The sequence below is a fragment of the Azolla caroliniana genome, unplaced genomic scaffold (assembly GCF_043228905.1).
Source record: "Azolla caroliniana isolate FFs.n. ecotype wild unplaced genomic scaffold, voAzoCaro1.0.p SCAF_20, whole genome shotgun sequence".
In the NCBI taxonomy this organism is placed as follows: Eukaryota; Viridiplantae; Streptophyta; class Polypodiopsida; order Salviniales; family Salviniaceae; genus Azolla; species Azolla caroliniana.
Genome location: NW_028230455.1, coordinates 14,603,367 through 14,625,263, shown reverse-complemented (window position 1 = coordinate 14,625,263; position 21,897 = coordinate 14,603,367). Strand labels below are relative to the sequence as shown.

At 40.3% G+C, this 21,897-nt stretch overlaps 2 protein-coding genes and 2 long non-coding RNA genes across 4 annotated transcripts in view; all 4 read right to left on the bottom strand.

Moving 5' to 3' along the window:
* Positions 1–2,828: 2,828 nt before the first annotated feature.
* The window catches only part of LOC147851186 (putative leucine-rich repeat receptor-like protein kinase At2g28990), a 118,040-nt gene continuing 98,971 nt past the window's right edge, over positions 2,829–21,897 (bottom strand). The window contains exon 14 of the mRNA XM_087335673.1: positions 2,829–3,232. Within this exon, the coding sequence (XP_087191799.1) occupies positions 2,975–3,232 (258 nt within the window). The 3' untranslated portion in view covers positions 2,829–2,974. The remainder of the gene's footprint in view (positions 3,233–21,897) is intronic.
* LOC147851191 (calcium/calmodulin-regulated receptor-like kinase 2) lies at positions 14,053–15,379 on the bottom strand. Its single transcript, XM_087335974.1, has 3 exons — positions 15,023–15,379; positions 14,539–14,753; positions 14,053–14,196 (listed from the first exon to the last, which is right to left on the bottom strand). Exons 1-3 carry the CDS (start codon positions 15,255–15,257, stop codon positions 14,053–14,055), a joined length of 594 nt encoding a protein of 197 aa, XP_087192100.1. The 5' UTR covers positions 15,258–15,379.
* On the bottom strand, positions 15,926–16,747 carry LOC147851190 (uncharacterized). Its single transcript, XR_015531602.1, has 4 exons — positions 16,630–16,747; positions 16,486–16,557; positions 16,151–16,222; positions 15,926–16,016 (listed from the first exon to the last, which is right to left on the bottom strand). It is a non-coding gene; the product is annotated as an uncharacterized LOC147851190 (long non-coding RNA).
* On the bottom strand, positions 17,265–18,296 carry LOC147851189 (uncharacterized). Its single transcript, XR_015531619.1, has 3 exons — positions 18,176–18,296; positions 17,466–18,077; positions 17,265–17,365 (listed from the first exon to the last, which is right to left on the bottom strand). It is a non-coding gene; the product is annotated as an uncharacterized LOC147851189 (long non-coding RNA).

Below are 21,897 nucleotides of genomic sequence, written 5' to 3'. Positions count from 1 at the left end.
CGATGGTCCACTATCAACAACCCAATTAGTTTCATTGTGAGCAAGATTAATTACGTTTTCATCATAGACAACAACTAAATCATCTGAGGAAGTTGTATTAACACAATTAGAATTGTCATCGTTACCTTTGTTTTCATGCTTACCGTTAGATGTGTGGTTCTCCTTTTTCCACTTGTAACAATACCTCTTTATGTGTCCTATTTTACCACAAAAATGACATTCTAGATTTTTATACCTTGACATCGTTGCCTCTGTCATCGCTGCCTAGGTTTTTTGTGTCTTTTTGTTGAGTTTAGTTTTTTGAGGAAACATTATATTCCTCAATTTCTCATAGTACTCTAACTTGTATAGAGTAGAACTTTGGTTTATCTGATTTATACTAATAGTGAATTAGTTCTAGACTAGATCCCGTGGTTTTTACCTCTTTGAGGGTTTTCCACATTAAAATTTGTGGTGTATTGTGTATCTCTCTTGCTTTCTTTTAAATCTTGCACAACATATTTTTTGTTTTACATAAGTGTTTAAGTGTTATTAAGTTTCAGAACAAGTGGTATTAGAGCAGAGGTTGAGTTCTTATGGAGGAAAAATTTTCCACAATGATTTGCTTGAACGGCACCAACTACCACAAATGGAAAGGCAAGATGAAAGATCTTCTTTTTGTGAAAAATCTACACTTACCTGTTTTTGCAGATGCTAAACCGGAGAACAAAACTGTCGAGGAATGGCTTTTCGAGAATCAACAAGTATGTGGTTCTATTCGACAATGGATGGGAGACAATGTTTTAAACCATATTTTGAATGAAACTAATGCTAAAGCTCTATGGAATAAACTCGAAACATTGTATGCATCAAATACAGGTAACAATAAGTTATTTTTGCTTAAACAAGCAATGCATTTAGTGTATAAAGAAGGTAGTTCCATTTTAGATCATCTAAATGAATTTCAAGGATGTTTCAACCAACTTTTTGGTATGGGAGTGAAATTTTATGATGAGATTAATGCATTATGGTTGTTAAACACTCTCCCTAGTTCATGGGAAACTTTTAGGGTATCTCTAACTAATGCAACCCCAAATGGAATTGTAACTATGGAATATGTCAAGAGAGATGTTCTAAACGAGGAGATGAGACGAAGGACACAAGGGACATCCTCACATTCAAAGGTCTTGATGGTTGAGAGAGGGAGGAATAAGCATACAAGCCAAGGTCAAAACAACCGAGGGAGGAGTAGAAGTAAATAGAGAAAAGAAATGCAATCTAGGAAACTTTTTGATAAGCCCTAAAAAAAATGTTGAAAGATATAATATATATATATATATATTAAAATAAAAGAAAACGATCACTATAATGAATGAGTACAAATATGGGAACTTCTTAAGATAATATAGATATAGGTAGAAATTAGGATTAATAAATTGAAACTATGAAAATGTCTAAATGAATGTTTAGGAAACTACTCTATCCACATGAAAACTGTTATCTTACTGAATCCAGAATGGGTCCAATCCAATTAGTTTGTTGGTTGTAGTTTCTTGTGTCGTTTAACTTTGGGCATTGATAAAGTATTCACCCACATTACATGGCACATTCATTCATATTTTTGAGTTTTTTACCAAGGTTGGTGAGCATAGAAGACAACCTTCAATTGATGAATGTTAACATTGAGCTACAATCAATAAGGGTTGATTACTTCATACTACAAATGACCATATAGTAGTAATCTTGAAGGACACATGAAGAAGAGAGGAACAATCATTTAGAGAGGCTCAACTGCAAGGAATATTAAAGGAAGAGATGAATGGACGAATGTGCATGAACGTATGAGGAGAATCTAAGAAGATAGAGTAAGGATTGACAACGGACCTTTCCTGGGTCTCAATATTAAAGAGTAAGAATGTGATGAATGGTAAGGGACTCCTCACAACCTCACTATAATGGAAGGATCCAACTCGAAAAACATGTAAGGGAGATCCAAGGGAAGCTTTCATAGAAGGGAAGGGAGGCTAGAATGCATGTGAGTTCAAAATGTAACATTCTGGAAGGAAATCCTAGTATAAATTTTCTAAGCATGTGAAGGAAGAAAACATTGTCTTATTGTATAGGCTCTTTGTATTGAGAAAGAGCGAATGATTATGTCATCAGGTATTCATCCACTCGATGACTTCCTTATAGGTGGATGTAGACTTGAGATACCTAAAGATGGAATGGGAGGTTGTGCTGCATAGGATGGAGTCATTCTCTTGCACAATCCATACCTATGACGTGATAGTCAGGAAGACAGGAAAAACCTTTCTAAAGGTGAGAATTAGTTTGGATCTTCATCTATTTCATTCTGCATGCACTCCAGAGGCATTAAACCACCACAACTATTGACGGAAGGTTTGCTCTTCCTAGTTCCCCTCATGATTAATGAAACATGAATGAATCCAATAAAGACTAGAAAATGGATTCGAAACTTCATTCAGAAGATTAAATTGTCTTCATGGAGTTGGACTAAAAGCGCTAGAAAAAGTAGACTATGAAAAGTCTACCTCATTTTGTAACAAACAGTTGGAGAATGATTTAAATTCAATTATGTAGAAACTTTATATCATTGCCAAACATTACAGATAGCATGCCAAAGAGCAATATGGAATTCTTATACATTGTGTAAATAATCTCACCAATATTCAATCTCATGCCTGCACAAGCTTGATAAACTAATAAAACCAACGTAAAGAACATTAAAAAAACTAAAGTCTACAACCTCCTCTCCAACAACATGATATCAAATTATTCTCAATAGATTAATGTGGTGAATGAATTGAGAAAATCAAGTACAACAATGTTTTTAAATAAATATTTACCCAATTCAGTATAGTAAATATAACGATTTTTATGACTAAAGAATACTTTACTTTGAAGACAAAAACAACATATTTATGTATAGGCTATGCATATACATGTGAGCTTCACTACTCAACAACCTTATTCATCAACGAACTTGTACATGTGAATAGATTGATGAAACTTCGGTGGTGGTCCATGGTGAGGACTCATGACTACATTCCATTCCTATGGCTTCACTTAGGTCATTACAAACAACATTCATTGTAGGTCTCTTTGCCCCTTCAAACTGGACACATGTCATGGCGATCTCTGCCACTTTCCATACGGATGATAAATTATAGTTATTTTGAAGTCGTTCATCAACAATGTTTTCTATAATCCCTCGCTCATATGCAGGTCTTACCTACACAAAAATAGAACATAGACAAAGTTTCTTCAAAATTTCCTCAACTATCATGTAATTTCTAGATGATTAGTTATCATACCCACTCCACAATGTGAATATCTCTATTTTCTGTTTCTGTATCTTTCAAGATTGGCGGTAGTCCACATACTGCTTCCAAGAGAACCACCCCAAAGCTAAATATATCAATTTTCTGTGTCAATTGTAATGTGGATGCGTACCTATGATATAAAAATGAACATACAAGACCATCAAAACTTTAGGAATTTTGGGGGGTTTCCTTGTGTTTCAATGCATTAAAAAATATTAAAAACAACCCCTATAAAAGAGCAAATAAAAATAAAAATTATGAGATTAGGGGAAATAGACAAGTAAAATAAACCATTGTTTCCCCTCTTTCATAAAAGGATAAAAGGTAGAAAAACAATTCAAAGAATATTTTATATGAACGATTCTCCTTCTTCTTCTTCTTTATTAACCTTTCGCCATAGCTAAAGCTAACCTATCTACATTAGAATTACTAAAAAGTAATCCTCCATCACAACCTTTTCTTTTAAATCTTCTATCTGTAATACTAAATTTTTTTTGGACAGTTAGAAGAGCTTAGCCAATGGAGAGCAATTACCTTGTTGAATGTTATTTATAAGATATTAGCAAAAATGATAGCTAGACGGTTACAACCTTATCTTTCGGAGTTGATTCATGGTACCCACACAGGTTTTTTGCAAGAGCGAAGTATTTTTGATAATATTATTCTCTTTTGGGAAATGGTGACCATCGCTAAAGTGCAGAAACAAGATTTGGCGGTGTTATTTCTTGATTTTGAAAAAGCTTACGACAGAGTGGACTGGGATTTTATGGAGGGAACACTCGTTAGGATGGGTTTTCCAAGTAATTGGATACGTGGAGTTTCAGCATTATATCGTAATGCAAGTGGTTCTCTATTATTTGCAAGGGACATTGGTAGGCATTTTTTTATTTCAAGATCTGTACGCCAGGGATGTCCACTTGCTCCTTTCTTGTTTTTGTTAGTATCCGAAGCATTCTCTGTACATTTAAATTCTCCATATGTAAATATTAAAGGTTTAGCACTACCAGTAGCAAACGCAAATGTGGATTGTGAATTCGCTGATGATACAGCTTTATATGTTCAGGCCTCACATGGTAATTTGTTTCATGTGCAAAAGGCCATGGATGATTTCTCAGATGCATCGGGTGCATTGATAAATTGGGATAAGTCATCAAGTTTTTCGGTTGCTTCGGGAGATCCGCTAGTTAATGTACCCTCTTTAGGATTCACATGGATACCTCAAGGTCAGTCCATTAGGTATTTAGGTTGTCGAGTGGGTGTGGGATTAAAGTTAGAGGATATGATTGCACCCTTATTGTTAAGATTAAGAAATAAATTAGTATATTGGAATAGAGAAAAATTATCTTTAGCAGGACGTGTAGTTTTAGCTAATGCGGTGTTGTTGTCCTCGATTTGGTATATAGCATCTACATGGCTGTTTTCTAGGTCAATAATGTTGAAAGTTCAACGTTTAGTACGGAATTTTATTTGGGGGAACAATAGGTCAGTCAATCCTGTAGCAAAGGTAGCTTGGTCTATTCTGATACAACCTAAACAAAAAGGTGGTTTAGGTTTGATTGATCCATTTATGCAAAGCAAAGCTTTACTTACTAAACATGTTGTTAGGAGTTTATTGCCAGGACAGGAGTTATGGAAAAAGCTATGGATGCAACATCTATATAAGGTCAAGCCTTCGGTAGGTGGTCAATGGAAGGATAGTCTTAGATGGTTCTTTAATGCAGATTTCCAGCTACCTAAGTCCAATGATGGATCATTGCGTTTCTTCAATGGAATTTTTCGGGCAGGGGAAACTCTTCGACAAGCGCTTGTTTTTTTGCCACCGAAAAGCTATCAGCAATTTATGCATCAACCATTGATATGGAATCCTTTATTCACTGATGAAGTTGCATGTGTTTTGGGTTTACGCCCTAGGTTATCATGGGCTGCAATGGATAGTGGACCAACTCGTACGGTTGCGGATTGGATAAGGTTTATGCAGTCCTCTACGTTGGAGCAATGTAATAGGTTATCTAACTTAAGAGGGGTTAAGATCATGTTATGACAATTGTCCAGGGTGTATCAGATCACAGTGCCTACATTGCAATTCGATCATTTTCAGAGTTGGTACGGTATGTTCTCGACACTCAATATACTTATAAGAGCTCGGTTATATGATCAAAATGTTAGCATTTATTTTTATGAAGTGTTGGACAATGGTAGGTTGATACTAGTGGATAAGGAGTCTCAAATCATGTTGGCTGCGAAGCAATTGCCAGTGCGAGTAATTGCTAGATTAGATAAAAATATATATATCGATCCTAGTCCACTAATAGTTCATTTTTCATCTCATATTTCGGTGTTAGACTCTAAACCTATTGATGACCTACAGTGGGATCCAACGGATTATGGTTGGAAATTATCCATATCTAACTCTTCGACTAAGCTCCTTCCTTTTTTCAAATATTCAGTAGCGTTTGGCAGGAATTTTATGTTGAGGCAGACTGAGCCAATACCTGTTGGAAAAAAGTTTCATCTACTCATATGGTTATGTTTTGGAAACAGTTTTGGTCTATTAAATGCATGAATAAGATATTGCATTTTCGGTGGTTGATGATTCATTATGCATTGCCAATAGGTCATTTATTGAGGGGATCGGTGAGTAATCGGTCATGTATTATGTGTGGGTTTGCGGATGAGACATTACATCATGCATTTTGGGAATGTGTTTCCGCAAAAAGTTTTTGGTGTCGAATTCTTAGGCTTCTAGGTCGTAAGTATAGGTCTGCTATTTTTACGTGGGGTGCAGTCTTTTGGGGAATGTTGGATCAACAAAGGGCTTTTTATCATTATAATCATTCTTCATTGTCTTTATATGTAAGAAGTTTCCAGGTATATTCTACTTTAAGATCCTTGCAGGGAGTCAAGTTCTTCTCGCGGAGTTATGTTTGGCAAATTGTCTCCTCGTTGTCTCCATGGGTTCTTTGGAAAGCTAGGTGCTCCAAGTTATACAATGATGAAGACATTCACGTTGTGGATCAGGTAAAGTCTTTTTGGAATTTATTAGTACATTCGGTTAAAGGTGAGTATGACAGGTATAAAGGCTATGGAAACACAACCATTCGAAAAAGAAAGAGATTACGATGAGTTTGGTCAGCTATTCCTATAATGTTAGATGCAGGCACAGAGGTTAGGTGGAATTATGTGCCACCTCATTGGTTGTTCCTGCCACCAATACCATTCTTATGGCGAACAACATGAGATAACAGGGAGGAGACGGTGGCGGCATGTAGGAAGCTTATTTTAATGTAGGTAAGATATACATATGCTAGAAGAAGATATGAGGAAATGGGATGATGTTCTAGATGCTGAATTAGAATAGTATATGAAGATTTTAGTGGTATGAGGCAGATTTCGTGTGATACTCAATGACAACGACATGGTGGATGTGGACAGGTTGAAATAGGTTTAACTTGTTTTGTGATTAGGATGACTGATGTTGGTGGGGGTTGTCGAAGATTACTAGGACAAGGTGAGGATTTCTGTTTGTTTTCTACTCGTTTGTTGGTTGTTAGTGTAATAGGATTGTCAAATCGAAGATAGCGAGATGGTAGATGGGGACATAACGAAGCCGTTTTTCTGTTTTTTGTGGTTAGGATGAGTGATGTTGGAGTGGGGGCTGAAGCAGATTATTATGAGAAGGCAAGGAATGGTTTTCGCTCATTTTTTGTTGTGATTACAGGGCCGCGTTAATCGGTGAGATGGAATAGGGGAAGCAAGATACCCCAGATATGGGCTGACTTAAGACAGATATTATGGTTCTCATAGGTTGCGGGATGATGGCAGTGGGATTTGAAGCAACTTTGTCATGGTGTGAGGATGAGTGGTGTTGGTGCGAGGGCTGAAGCAGATCAGGAGGGGAGAGGAATCATTGTTCACTTATTTTGTTGTTAATTGCACACGATATTGGCGGTACTCGGTGAGATGGTGGATGTGGATTGATTGAAGCAATTTGTTTGTTTTTAGGAGTGATGATGGTGGGGGGGACAGAAGCAAATCATGAGGGGATGAGGAACCATTATTCACTTGTTTTTGTTGTTATTTGTATAGGTCAGAGCTGGTATTCGACGAGATGGTGGATGTGGTTTGATTGAAGCAATTTCTCTGTTTTTAGGAGTGACGATGGTGTTGGGAAACAGGTCCCTCCGGATGGTGCAGGCCCGGTATGAACCGGATGAGGAGTACCCGGCTACGGAGAGCCGGATGGTGCAGGCCCGGTATGAACCGGATGAGGAGTACTCGGCTACGGAGAGCCGGATGGTGCAGGCCCGGTATGAACCGGAGGAAGAGACATATTCCTAAATATGTTTCTGAGAGCCCATCGAGGCTATATTTGTAAATAGCCAAAAAGTCATATTAGTATAAATATGACTTAGGGCAAACTTTTAGTTGTTGTTGTTATTCTTCCTTGTTGGTGCAAGAAGAAGAGAGAGTGCGTAATTGTACAAAGAGAGAGAGAGAGACGAGGTCGTTGCCTCTGTTGTAACCGCCGCCTGTGGCGAAGATTTGTGAGCACGAGGTCGTTGGCTCAGTGAACTCACTGTTGTATATTCCTACATAGTGATAGTTTGCAGCTTGTGGGCTGCCATAGTTTTTTCCCCTGGTTTGGGGTTTTCCACGTTAACCTCCTGTGTACCATTTCTCCTCTTTGTGTCGTGTTCTATTTCCCGTTTTCTGTGTATGAAAAGAATCTCTGTTGTGGCCGAGCGTTGGACATAAGGAACGACAAGTTCCCGTCTAGTGGTATCATAGCGAAATCGACACAGAAAATGGACGAATCATTTGGCGGCATGTTCAAGCTCACCGGCTCCAACTATTCAGTATGGAAGTCGAAGATGAGGGACATGCTCGTTGTTTAAGACCTCTGGCTGCCGGTTCAGTTCGGGGACAAGAGACCGGACAAAATCGACGCCGCGATATGGGAGGTGATGCACATGAAGACAACGGTGTACATACGGTGCCTCATCGACATGAGCCTGTACAACAACTTCAATGAAGAGAGCAAGACTCATGAGCTCTGGGAGAAGATCGACATAATGTTTCAAAACAAAAATGCTGTTAATCAGGTTTCGGTATTCCGGAAGCTAGTAAGACTCCGGTACCAAGATGGCTGCAGCATGGCGGAGCATATGAATGCCTTCCAGGGGCTGATACACCAAGCAACGTCATTGGAAGTACCTCTTGCCAATGAGGTATTAGCGCTACTCCTGCTCGGTTCCCTCCCGGATAGCTGGGAGACGTTGGTTGTCACTTTGGGCAACGCCGGGCCGGAAGGAAAACGGTTATCCCTAGCAAGAGTAAAGTCGAGCTTGCTAGATAAGAAAGCGCGTCGGAAAGACAAAGATACGAGCTCCGACTCCAAAGCGCTTCTTACCGAATCGGAACGCGGAAGACATAGAAACCGTAGTCCCCAGAACCGGGAGAAGTCGGGGACACGGTCAAAGTCAAGGGGGAGGCCTACTTGCTTCTATTGCGGCAAGCCGGGACACTTCCAAAAGAATTGTCGGCATTTCCGTAAAGACAAGGAAACCGACGGTACCGATTCGAAGCAAACCCCGGACCGGAACGGTAAAGACCGGAGGGGGCCGGACCGAAAGGGAACGACGGCAATCGCGGCAAGTGAAGAGGAGTTGATGCTCATCACCGAGGAGAGTGAAATAAACCTTGCCGGTGACGAGATGACCTGGGTGGTAGACTCCGGAGCGTCGTTCCACCTTACCCCGGACCGGAAATGCTTCTCATCCTACTCAGCCGGTGGCCACGGCTGTGTCCGGATGGGGAATGAAGGTACATGCCGAATTATCGGCATAGGAGACGTGTGGCTAACAACACCAACTGGATGCAAGTTGCTGCTGAAGGATGTCCGACACGTTCCGGAAGTTCGTCTGAACCTGATATCAGCCGGTCGGCTAGATGATGAAGGCTACACGGGTAGCATCCGGAACGGTGTCATGAAGTTAAGCAAAGGGAGCCTGATTGTGGCTCGGGCCCGGAAGGTCAACACGTTGTACCTTATGAATGCCCGGTTATGTCCGGAAGAAGTGAACCTAGCATCCGACACTACCGGTGAGCTGTCGCACAAGAGGCTGTGTCATATGAGCAAGAAGGGGATGAAGAGGCTTGCAGACGACAACCTCATTCCAGTGAAAAACGTGCACTTAGAGAAGTGCACTGATTGTCTGGCCGGTAAGCAGAACCGGACCTCCTTCCGACCAAGGCCACCGATGAGACGTAATGCACCACTGGAGTTGGTGCATACGGATGTGTGTCAGGTAGACACGAAGTCACATGCCGGTTCGAGCAGATAACGGAGGAGAGTACCGGGGGCAGTTCGAGGAGTACTGCCGCTCGAAGGAAATCCGGCTCGAATTTACCGTGCCGAAGACGCCGGAACTAAACGGACTGGCCGAGAGGATGAACCGGACCATAATGGAGAGGGTCCGGAGTATGCTAGCGTATGCAAAACTACCCAAGAAGTTTTGGGCTGAGGCACTGTCGACGGCAACATACGTGATAAATAGATCACCCTCAGTACCCTTGGACGGAGACACGCCACAGAGAGTGTGGACCGGTAAGGAAGTATCCTACCGGCATCTGAAGGTGTTCGGGTGTCTCGCGTACGTGCATGTAGCTAAGGACCAGAGAGGAAAGCTAGATCCAAAGACCCGGCCATGCATATTGCTCGGTTACGGTGACGATGAGTTCGGTTACCGAGTGTGCGACCCAGTCGACAAGAAGGTGTTCCGGAGTCGAGATATTATCTTCATGGAGGACAAGACGCTCGCCGATTGGGAGTCGAAGAAGAAGATAATGAACTCCGAGTCGACCGGTAAGGATAGACTCTACGATGAGCAGACCCAGCCGGCAAGAGACCAGTTAGCACTCGAGGAACCAGCCGGTTACGGTGAGGATACCGAACCGGCAAAAGAAGAAGTAGAGGAAGCTGAGACCGGAACCGGCCAAGACTCCGAATCGGATTCGGACGAAGAGCAAATGGAGGAGACGGTTACCGAAGCCCGAAGACGTAGATATCCTCTCAGAGAGAGAAGGGCGCCCCAGAGATTTCCGGATGCAGAGCATGTGCTGCTGACCGATGAGGGAGAGCCGGAAAGCTTCGAAGAAGCGAGGGATGACACCCACAGACAAAAATGGTTAAGTGCCATGCAGGACGAGATGGATTCCCTGCATGAGAACCATACATACAAATTAGTGGAGTTGCCGAAAGGCCAGCGGGCACTCCGAAATAAGTGGGTGTACAAGTTGAAACCGGGAGATGCCGGCAACCCCCCGAGATACAAAGCCAGGATCGTGGTGAAGGGGTTCCAGCAGAAGAACGGAGTGGACTTCGACGAGATATTTGCCCCGGTAGTAAAGATGACCTCCATCCGGACGGTGTTGAGTATAGCAGCAAGCATGGACCTCGAGCTAGAGCAGCTGGACGTGAAGACGACATTCCTTCACGGTGACCTCGAAGAGGAGATCTACATGCAGCAACCGGAAGGATTTGTGGAGAAAGGGAAGGAGCACCTGGTATGCCGGTCGTAGAAGAGCCTGTACGGACTGAAGCAGGCTCCCCGGCAATGGTACCGGAAGTTCGACTCCTTCATGACCGATCAAGGGTACCACAAGACACAGGCCGATCACTGCGTGTTTGTGAAGAGGTTCGAAGGAGGGGACTTCCTGATACTCCTCCTATACGTGGATGACATGTTGATCGTCGGACGTGACCAAGTCAAAATACGGATGCTGAAGAAGGCTCTCAACCGGACCTTCTCAATGAAAGACTTGGGTCCGGCAAGACAGATGTTGGGGATGCACATCATTCGGGACCGGTTAAAGAAGCAACTATGGCTGTCACAGGAGAAGTATGTGACAAAGGGGCTTCACCGGTTCAACATGTCAGAAGCGAAACCGGTCGGATCGACACTTCTGGCAAACTGCAGGCTATCCGGCAAGCAAAGCCCCAACACGAAAGCAGAGAAGGCGGATATGATAAAGATTCCATATGCCTCTGTCGTCGGGAGCTTGATGTACGTTATGGTGTGTACCCAACCGGATATAGGATACGTAGTCGGAGTGGTGAGCTGGTTCATGAGTAATCCCGGCAAGGAGCATTGGAACGCGGTCAAATGGATACTCCGGTATTTGAAGGGCACTTCAAATATGTGTCTCTGATTCAACTCCGGAAAACATCAACTAGACGGTTTCACCGATTCGGACATGTTGGCTGATGTGGATACCAGCCGGTCTACATCCGGGTATGTGATGACATATGCAGGGGGAGCGGTTTCGTGGCAGTCGAGGCTGCAGAAGACGGTTGCATTGTCAACCACAGAGGCGGAGTACATGGCGGTTGTGGAAGCCGGCAAGGAAATATTATGGATGAAGGACTTCATCGGAGAGCTCGGTATCCGGCAAGAGGAATACCGACTCTATTGCGATAGTCAAAGTGCCATCCACCTTGCTAAGAATGCGGCCTACCATTCCCGGACGAAGCATATCCAGCGGAGGTATCATTGGATCCGGGAAAGAGTAGATGACCAGGAGTTCGCACTGACGAAGATCCACACGGCCGAGAACGGGTCAGATATGCTGACCAAAGTGCTGACACCCGACAAGCTGGACGCATGCCGGAAGAAGATCGCGTTGGTAATACACCCCATGCCGGAGTGAAGGGGGAGTTTGTTGGGAAACAGGTCCCTCCGGATGGTGCAGGCCCGGTATGAACCGGATGAGGAGTACCCGGCTACGGAGAGCCGGATGGTGCAGGCCCGGTATGAACCGGATGAGGAGTACCCGGCTACGGAGAGCCGGATGGTGCAGGCCCGGTATGAACCGGATGAGGAGTACTCGGCTATGGAGAGCCGGATGGTGCAGGCCCGGTATGAACCGGAGGAAGAGACATATTCCTAAATATGTTTCTGAGAGCCCATCGAGGCTATATTTGTAAATAGCCGAAAAGTCATATTAGTATAAATATGACTTAGGGCAAACTTTTAGTTGTTGTTATTCTTCCTTGTTGGTGCAAGAAGAAGAGAGAGTGCGTAACTGTACACAGAGAGAGAGAGAGAGACGAGGTCGTTGCCTCTGTTGTAACCGCTGCCTGTGGCGAAGATCTGTGAGCACGAGGTCGTTGGCTCAGTGAACTCACTGTTGTATATTCCTACATAGTGACAGTTTGCAGCCTGTGGGCTGCCGTGGTTTTTTCCCCTGGTTTGGGGTTTTCCACGTTAACCTCCTGTGTACCATTTCTCCTCTTTGTGTCGTGTTCTATTTCCCGTTTTCTGTGTATGAAAAGAATCTCGGTTGTGGCCGAGCGTTGGACATAAGGAACGACAAGTTCCCGACAGATGGTGCGGGGGAACGAAGCAAATCATGAGGGGATGAGGAACAATTTCTCATTTTTGTTGATTCATTGCATAGGACATTGGTGGTATTCGGCGAGATGGTGGATGTGTACTAAAGGAAGCAATGTGTCTGTTTTAGGAGTGATGATGGTGGGGGGGATTGAAGCAGCTCATGAGGGGATGACGAATTTTTTTACTTATTTTGTTGTTAATTCCACAGGACATTGCTGGCATTCGGTGACATGGTGGAGGTGGATTGAATGAAGCAATTTGGTTGTTTTTAGGAGTGATGATGGTGAGGGTGCCGAAGCACATCATGAAGGGAGAGTGAATAAGTTGTGGGGATCGAAGCAAATGGGGTGAGGGGTGGAGATTAGTATAGTACATTTCATTTTCATGGTCTGTTTTTTTCTCCCCAACAGTTTTTACAAATGCAGGAATTAGTTCAGATCTGTTTGCAACTGTTTCTGTTGGGATGGTGAATCTTCTTACAGCTCCACACCTGACACATATGATTGGAAAGACGGAGGACATGGAATATCATGTGAAATATAAGTTTTCTATGGCGTTCTGTTCTAAGAGCCCGAAATTTTGTTTTCTGCAGCAGATCACTGGAATCAATGCTGTGTTTTATGGCTGTTTTTTTTACCAACAGTTTTTACAAATGCTAGAATCAGTTCAGATATACTGGTGGAGATGAAACAATATTATGTACTATTTGTATACTGCCTCCGGGCTTTTTATTAATACCAATGGAGCATATGTTTTATCGTAAAAAATACTAAATTTTTTTGCCTTAAGATGATTATAAGCTCAAAAGACTTACTGTGGATCTAGGTATCCAAAAGTACCAACTAGCCTTGTTGTTAGGTTATCTGACTCAAGGGGCTTTAGTTTAGATATTCCAAAGTCGGACATCTTCCCTTCCAAATTTTTAGATAATAAAATATTGCTACTCTTCACATCTCTATGAATAATGTTACATCCATGGTGTAGATACGCAAGCCCTAGATAATAATAATAAAAGTCATCATTACAGCACAAAATGTGAAATTATGGTATAAAAATTATGGAATATGGAAATTTACTTACCTTGTCCAACATCAGATAAAATTTGTAATCTCTCAAGCCATGTTAGAGTTTGTGTTGCTTTTCTTCCTTTTGGAATGAATAAAGAAACAAACACTTTTAAATGTGAAGTCACCCTTAAAGTGAATAATTACAGTACATTTTGGGATAAAAAGTTTTTATAGTTTCTTCAATTGTACAAATCGATTTACAATTGGGACTCTTTTAGGAACAAAGGAGTAACTTTACAATTGGGAACAATTGTGGGCAAATCAAAATTACATATAGATTATCTTACTCGATAGGGCATCATGTAATGAACCATTCGGCATAAATTCATAAACCAAGACTAGGGATTTCTCAGTACAATAGCCCGCAAATCCAACAAGGTTTTTGTGATGGACACGAGAGAGAAGAGTGACCTACAATTCCAAAGGAAATGTTAGTATTGCAAAATTATGAGGAGAGTGACATGTTATTCCAAAGACAAAGTTAGTATACCAAAACACTAAGCCTATCATAAAATGCAATATATTACTAAGCCTAACATAAAATGCAATATATTGACATGATCTTTATTTAGTGATCCAATGTATAGGCATCACTAATACAAATGAATTTGATCTCTCTATTGATTTAAGTTTCTCACTCTATTAAATTAAATTCCTCACTAAAACTTGAATAAAAGTAAATGGATCATTCTCTTAAGTTTCCATCTCGGGAACAAAGTAAATATTTGGTGTAAATGTAGAGAAATCAAAAACCTCATTAAGAAATTGTTGTGGTCCTTGCGTTGAGGTGCTTGATAATATTTTTACAGCGACTTCTAAACTATTTGGAAGATTTCCCTTGTATACCGGACCAAACCCACCTTCACCAAGGACTTTTGAGAAATTATTCGTTGCAATTTGGATCACTTGAAAAGTGAATGGTTGCGCCACTTTAGTAGCATTATTTAGTTCTTCTGTATTAATATTCACTAGAGACAAAATAAAATGATGTTATCATCTGTCCAAAAGTTGAATGCTACAATTCTTTGAAACCATTGTTAACGAAGAATTTCATATTATTAAGGATAATTAAATAACATACCAGAATTGAATGCTACAATTCTTTGGAACCATTGTTAACGAAGAATTTCATATTATTAAGGATAATTAAATAACATACCAGAATTGAATGCTACAATTCTTTGGAACCATTGTAAACGAAGAATTTCATATTATTAAGGATAATTAAATAACATACCAGAAGGATGTCGGTGCTGATAAGGTGTAGGATGGGTGGGAGTTTGAGGTTGTACTAGTTTTATTTCATCTATATATTGTGATTTGCTGGAGTCTTCCCCCAACAGAAGAAACATAGAATTGCTGATATCACGATAATCAATAATAGTACTCCACCAGTAATGAAACCGATCATAAGTTTTTTGTGTTTTGATGATGATGGGGAACTCCCGCAAGTAGCACTGCTTGTAGCACATAGAAAGCTATTCCCGTCATAATTAGAAATCAAAAACATAAAAGTACTTCTCATGCATTCTTTTCTAATTATGATGATTTCAATCTAATATAATAAAACACATTTCAGACCACAAATTCACAACTTTCTTTACTGTGTTTATAACTAAGGTATGAACTTTATATAAACACATTATGTAATATATTTTCCTAATATATATTTTACATGAATTCAGGTGTATTCAGGATGGTTTATAACATATATTATACTCATCTATTGTGTGTATGAAGCACATGATTGTGTAACCATGTATTATATCCGTGGTTGTAATACACTGTTCTGTTCATGATGGTTAATCAGCCATAAAAAGCGATGGTGTAAATCTGTAAAAGATGTAGATGATTAAATGCATAATTACTTGCATAACTACTGAGAAACCCGGCCATCATTCCCTGGGCCCCCAAATGAAATTGCAGCTTCGAAAGCTTGCCCTCACATTCTGTGGTTCTCAATCATGTAAGGACTCATATCACTAGAAACTTAAGATCGCCATCAAATCCAATATGACATATCATATTACCGTGCAGAATTAGATTGTCACAATTGTAAATTTACTTGCATACTTCTGAATTAAACATTCTCCCTTCACATAAGTAATGTTAATTTCGGCTCACGTTTATTTAAAAACTTGGTAGCACACCTGAGGTGGAGTACTCCTGATGATTGTTTTACTAGGAGCGTTTCTGGTACTGTCCCACTAAAGTTGTTGTTCGCTAAGTTACTAAAAAATCAGATCAAAACAATAAAGCATTTTGAAAACAATTTCGCCATAGCAGAAAATTTGAAGTATCTGAAGGAAAGTAACTTGTGACACACATTTAGGTGAGAAAATAGATTGGATGTCGGGATACTTACAGAAATGCTAATTTGGGCAAATTTGAAAGTGAGCCAGGGATTGGACCGCTCAAACTGTTATTGCTTAGATCCCTACACATTATTAAAGGTGTCATGATCATATGCAAGTTAGTGAGCCATGACTTTACATAAATAAAAGCAAACAGAAGTTTTGCAAACTTGTGTTAAAATATCTTCTGTTTAATTTTATTTATGTATACATACTAGTAGTAATTACTTTGGATAGTCCGTAAATCATAAAAAAGACTGCATAAATATGATGAACAATTATCACAGTAAATTGTAGTATAATTTATCACTTTTAGACGGTACTGGATCAAAAGAGATCTACTTACAAGGTGACAAGCTGATCCAGTTTACTGATGCTCGATGGAAGATTCCCCACCAGACTATGGTTAGATAACTGTCTGCATGAATATGAAACAATGCCACAATGAGCTTCACAGAGAGACAAGAAATTGTAAAATCAAGCTACACACATTGATGTTACTCTAGCCGGTTTTTGTGGGTTTGAATAATCACATTCGATCCACAAATACTTATATCCTTGAGGTAAGCATGGGTCCCCGAGAAAACTTCCCAATGTAGAGCCAAAACATGTTGCGAATAAATCTTGTTGAGCCAAAACTGTTTCAATTTAATCAAACAAACATGTAGACGTTGAATAATGTAGAGGAATGATCTGTGTGCCTGTGTGGAGTGGAATTGCAAATATGCATAGCAAATACCATCATCCGAGGAGGTGGGAGTGGTGGCATTCATGGGGTTGTCAAACAGCTGCAAGACTTCGATTTGGCTGTAGCCTCAATTCTGATGGTGTCTGAGTACGGCCCCAACGGTTTGCTGCTGTAGTGTTCAAGCCCATTATACAGGCCTGGAGTCATGGCGTAGATGTCCATGCCTTCCGGAAACGGATCCCCATTGACAGTGACGTCGAACACTCGTTGTCCAGAAGCGTTGATGCGTGGATCGATCTCAGCGTAGAACAATGCCACGAAGTACTTGTGGCTGCCTGCCATTGTACTTGTATTCAACACATCGTCTACTTCTGTTAAGTCCACGGTGATATCAGTTCCAATGAAACTGGTCTGCATTACGGCCATTGGAGGATACTCACGCATGTGGTCCACAAGCACATTCTGAGTAGTCTGCATCACATTCATCGTATCGTCTGTAGATCTCCACCAGAACCTATCAATGGTGTCATCTGGATACCTGCACCGACCCCATGAAATAAATTGTATAGCATCAAACCTCCACACTAGCGTCATTAGCATTCTAGTTCATGTGTCTATAATATAAAAGAAGTACCGACCTTAGGATTGGTGGGTCATTCGACAATGTGCCGTTGTCTTCTCGAAACACTGTCCACATCGCTTGGTTGGTGTTGCTGATCATGGCCACTGATAACATTTTTGGAGAGAGGGGACGCAACTCCAGTGAGTTTATGAATGGTGCATCGCTCCTGTCAGATGCTGCTGACAGACACACCGACACGAAAGAGCTTTGTGCACGAATGTACATCTCTTCAAACCATTGATAACTCTAAGGTATCCCAATTACGATCTCCACTCCTTCATAGTTGTCGACAATCACTTGAAAGCTGATTTGATTGTTCACACGCGTCTCGTAATGCGTTGACAGAAGGCCGTACCAGAACGAGGCACGTATCAGGTAGTAGTTGCCGGCTATGGCGGACAGGGTGTAGCAGAACTTGCTCTGGTTCAGGGCCTTACCACTAGTAGAGTGGAGTAATGCTTCTCATCCGTCATGTTGGTGGGCAGGTTCATGTTATCAATGGTGTCTGACCACTTCCCAATGTCCGGCCAAATTGTGGTGTCAGGCGTCCATGTGAGGCTCATCCCTGTCAATGAGTTGGCGTAGTTGGACTTGTCGGATGATCCACAATCTATACTACGGAACTCCGCTGCAGTACAAACATTAATGATAAATCTATCAATAGTTCGTTAATCTATGAATGAATGATAAATCTATGAATGGCTGCATGAATATAGAAATACCCACATGTTCCTTGAGCCAGAGTGCGGAGGAGGATGAGGTCGTAGATGGGGCTAATTGTAATGACATTAATGAACAAAACAGCGACATTAATCCATCCAGCAAGCACAGACATTGCCATGGTCGATAATTACTAAACGAGAAGAAGAAGAAGAAATTTGAATTAAGTTTGCCACAATTACGTATTATTATGGGGCAGCTGCTGATATCACGTCCTAAAAGAGATTATCACTGCGCCTTTGTTTCTTCACTTAGAGAGGGACCTTTTAACGTCAGCTACTGATATGCAGAAGGAAACAAATTCTATAGACCAAAGTAAGGTCCACATATTGTACGCCCTGATGTCCATGACTTCTCTTTTTACCCACAAACCTCACCTTTTTAGTCTACTCAGACTCTTTAAACCTCACCTTTTTAGTCTACTCAGACTCTTTAGTACGCTCCGTACAATAAGTTTTGATCTAACTCTTGATATTTTGAGATAAATGAGCTTTTAACTTCAGCTACTCATTGTACGCAAAGTGAAAGAAATGCATGTCACAATTCCAAAGACCATAGTAAGGTCCACAGATTATATGCCCTGATGTCTTTGACTTATCCTTTGACCCACAAACCTCACCTTTTTCTTCTATTCAGATTCTTTAATACGCTCGGTACATTAAATTCTTATCTAACACTTGATATTTCGAGATAAATGAGATCCATTGTTGAACAATTTTTGTGGAGCAAATCCTTCCAGATGGCAGCAAATACATTATAGAAGGATGAAATTATTAAGAAAACCTAATATTGTTTATCAATGGCTATTTCATGAGACTATGTCTTAGAAGAACAATGGGCGTCCAGATCGTCCTTTGATAAGATTGATATATTTAGATTAGCCTAACGTTATATGTCATTCTCACTAACGGTAGTCGGAATGGATTGCTTATTCTCACTATCTGAGGTTGATGTTGCCCTCTCTCCTCGTATCATTGTGGAATTGTCTCGACTCGTCCCAACTCACAATTTGGTTTTGCCCTAATTCCTGGTACTCTTTGTAATATTTGCATTTGTATATAACACAAGAGCATTTTGTAGTGTGCTTGTTCTTTGTGTGTATGAAGTCTAAACGTATATTTGGGACATAACACTATTCTAAGCCATCTACGGAGGAAGGTCTTCTCGCTAATGTGGAGGAGAGAGAAAAGTGATTTTGGCTAGAATTTTAAAAAGTTGGGAATCCAGCCAGTTTACAATTTAGTCTTTCTAATACAAAAGATACAAAACACAAAGTGATTTTGGCTAGAATTTTAAAAAGTTGGGAATCCAGCCAGTTTACAATTTAGTCTTTCTAACACAAAAGATACAAAAGACGGAAATCTTCTTACACCTGACACATATGATTGGAAAGACGCAGGACATGGAATCTGCAGCAGATCACTGGAATCAATGCTGTGTTTTATGGCTGTTTTTTTTTCCCAACAGTTTTTACAAATACTAGAATCATTTCAGATATACTGGTGGAGATGAAACAATATTATGTACTATTTGTATACTGCCTCCGGGTTTTTTATTAATACCAATGGAGCATATGTTTTATGGTAAAAAACACAAGAAGCGTTATTTTCCCTCTTCTTTCCATTGTTCAACTTTTTTGAAAAGAAGAAGAAGAAGAAGAAGAATTACTTTAAGTTTGCCACAATTACGTCTTCTTATGGGGCAACTGCTAAGATCAAGTCCTCTATCAGCTAATGATTGTACGTAAAGGGAAAGAAATGCATGTCACAATTCTATAGACAAAAGTAAAGTCCACAGATTGTACGCTTTGATTTCCTTGACTTGTCTCTTGACCTGCAAGCCTCACCTTTTTAGTGTATTCAAACTCTTTAGTAGGTTCGGTACATAAAATTTGCATCTAACCCTTCATATTTCGAGATAAATGAGATCCGTCATTCAGCTTGCAACTCACAATCATTAAGTAGAATATAAAGAGAATGACGTTGATGGCTTCTCAATGACGCAGAACCATAGAAGAAAAAGTTTAACTGATGATTGAATGGGATTAAGTAGACCTGTGTGGTCAATTAACTAACATCTATTTTCCTCATCACCTCACCTGTAGCTAATCATCCAATCCTTGTCAAAATGGAGAGTCTTCCAAATGGCGGAAATGGTGTGTGGATGAATTCTCCTGTTTTGTTAATTATGGTCATTATTACAATCCACTAACAATCGGCAACGGTTTGGCTCGGTTCAAGAGGGTCAAAACTGAACCGTTTAAATTTTTCGAAAGCTGAACTGAACCGAACCACAAAACCATTAAAAAAAGTTCAGACCGTTAAGCCATTAAACCGATAAAACCACGGTTTCGTGGTTCGGTTTCGGTTTTCAGCTTAGGTCAAAATTCAAATTTAAAAATTTAAAAATTTCCCAAAATGTGAGAATAGGTCATAAAAGTGAAAAGATTGTTAAAAACTTTTTTATTTTTTAAATTTGGCATTTTTTTTAAAAAAATTTAAAGAAAATTTAAAAAATAAAAAATAAAAACCGTTTAACCGTTTAAACCATGGTTTCTAACGGTTGAAACCGAACCAAACCATTTAAAAACACCTAAACTTGAACCGAACCGAGCCGTGGTTTTGCAATTAAATTCAGTGTTGCCAATTGTTGTGGGCAGTGGCTCAAGAAGCTGGTGGGTATTCATTGATTTTCTCAATACAATAATATGTATATAATTATACGTTAATCCTTTCTGATTGGATGATGAGTAGGTGGTCACTAGTTTTTGTTGTGGTTCCGAATTAGTTGTATGCTGAGATTTTGAATTTCGGCAAGGTTCATAAGTATTGATTGTGGGTCCTTGCACATCATAGTACACCATAGGATAAGTTTACTATTTCACAATCTCATATTCTTGTAGCTATTAAATATTAGCGAATGGAAATATTCTTGAATTTTGGTTTAATTTAGTTACAATGAATAGATTAATTATGCATAAGACATTTATTGTGTTGATCTAGCTCATTATGTCTTAAGACATTTATTGTGTTGACCTAGGTTACATTTACTATATTAAAATTTTACTCGTCATTTAAATATGGCTTGTACTATGTTAGAGCTATATCCTAATGTAAGCATATGATAAGGATAATAAAGATAGATAAATGAGAAAGGAGAGAGAGAAAGAAGGGTGCCAATCCACCTAACCACCCCCAAGCGAAGGGACCAAGATGAACTCGAGCCTCCATCGGCGTCCCATACCACCGTCATGGCGTTGAGTCATGTCTGGTATTGGCGCACTTGCGACAGGAGTGGTCTCAATCCCAAGGATTAAAAGTAATCCATTCCTTCATCTCGTTTAACCCTCAAACGCATTGATTTGTCAGCCTATCGTTTCGCTCTTCCTCATGGTGTTGAAATCTATCCAGTTTTCCTTGTAAATAGTCTAAATGAACTTCTTGCTTCTAGCAACAATATAGTGACAGCTGAAACTCTGGTTACTTCTGAAGAATTATCTTCAAAACCACATGTACCAAAAATAATTCTCCATGTCAAACCAAAACATTTACATTCAAAAACAATCCGAGAATTTAAAATAAAATGGATGGATAAGTCTATCAAAGATGCCACATGGAAACGCAAAAATAGTCTTAGAACTAACTTCCCTAACTTCCCATTGCAAGAGTGCAATGTTTTAAAGAGGGGAAGTATGCTACAGGCATGACCATATCATGTGGTAAGTTTTA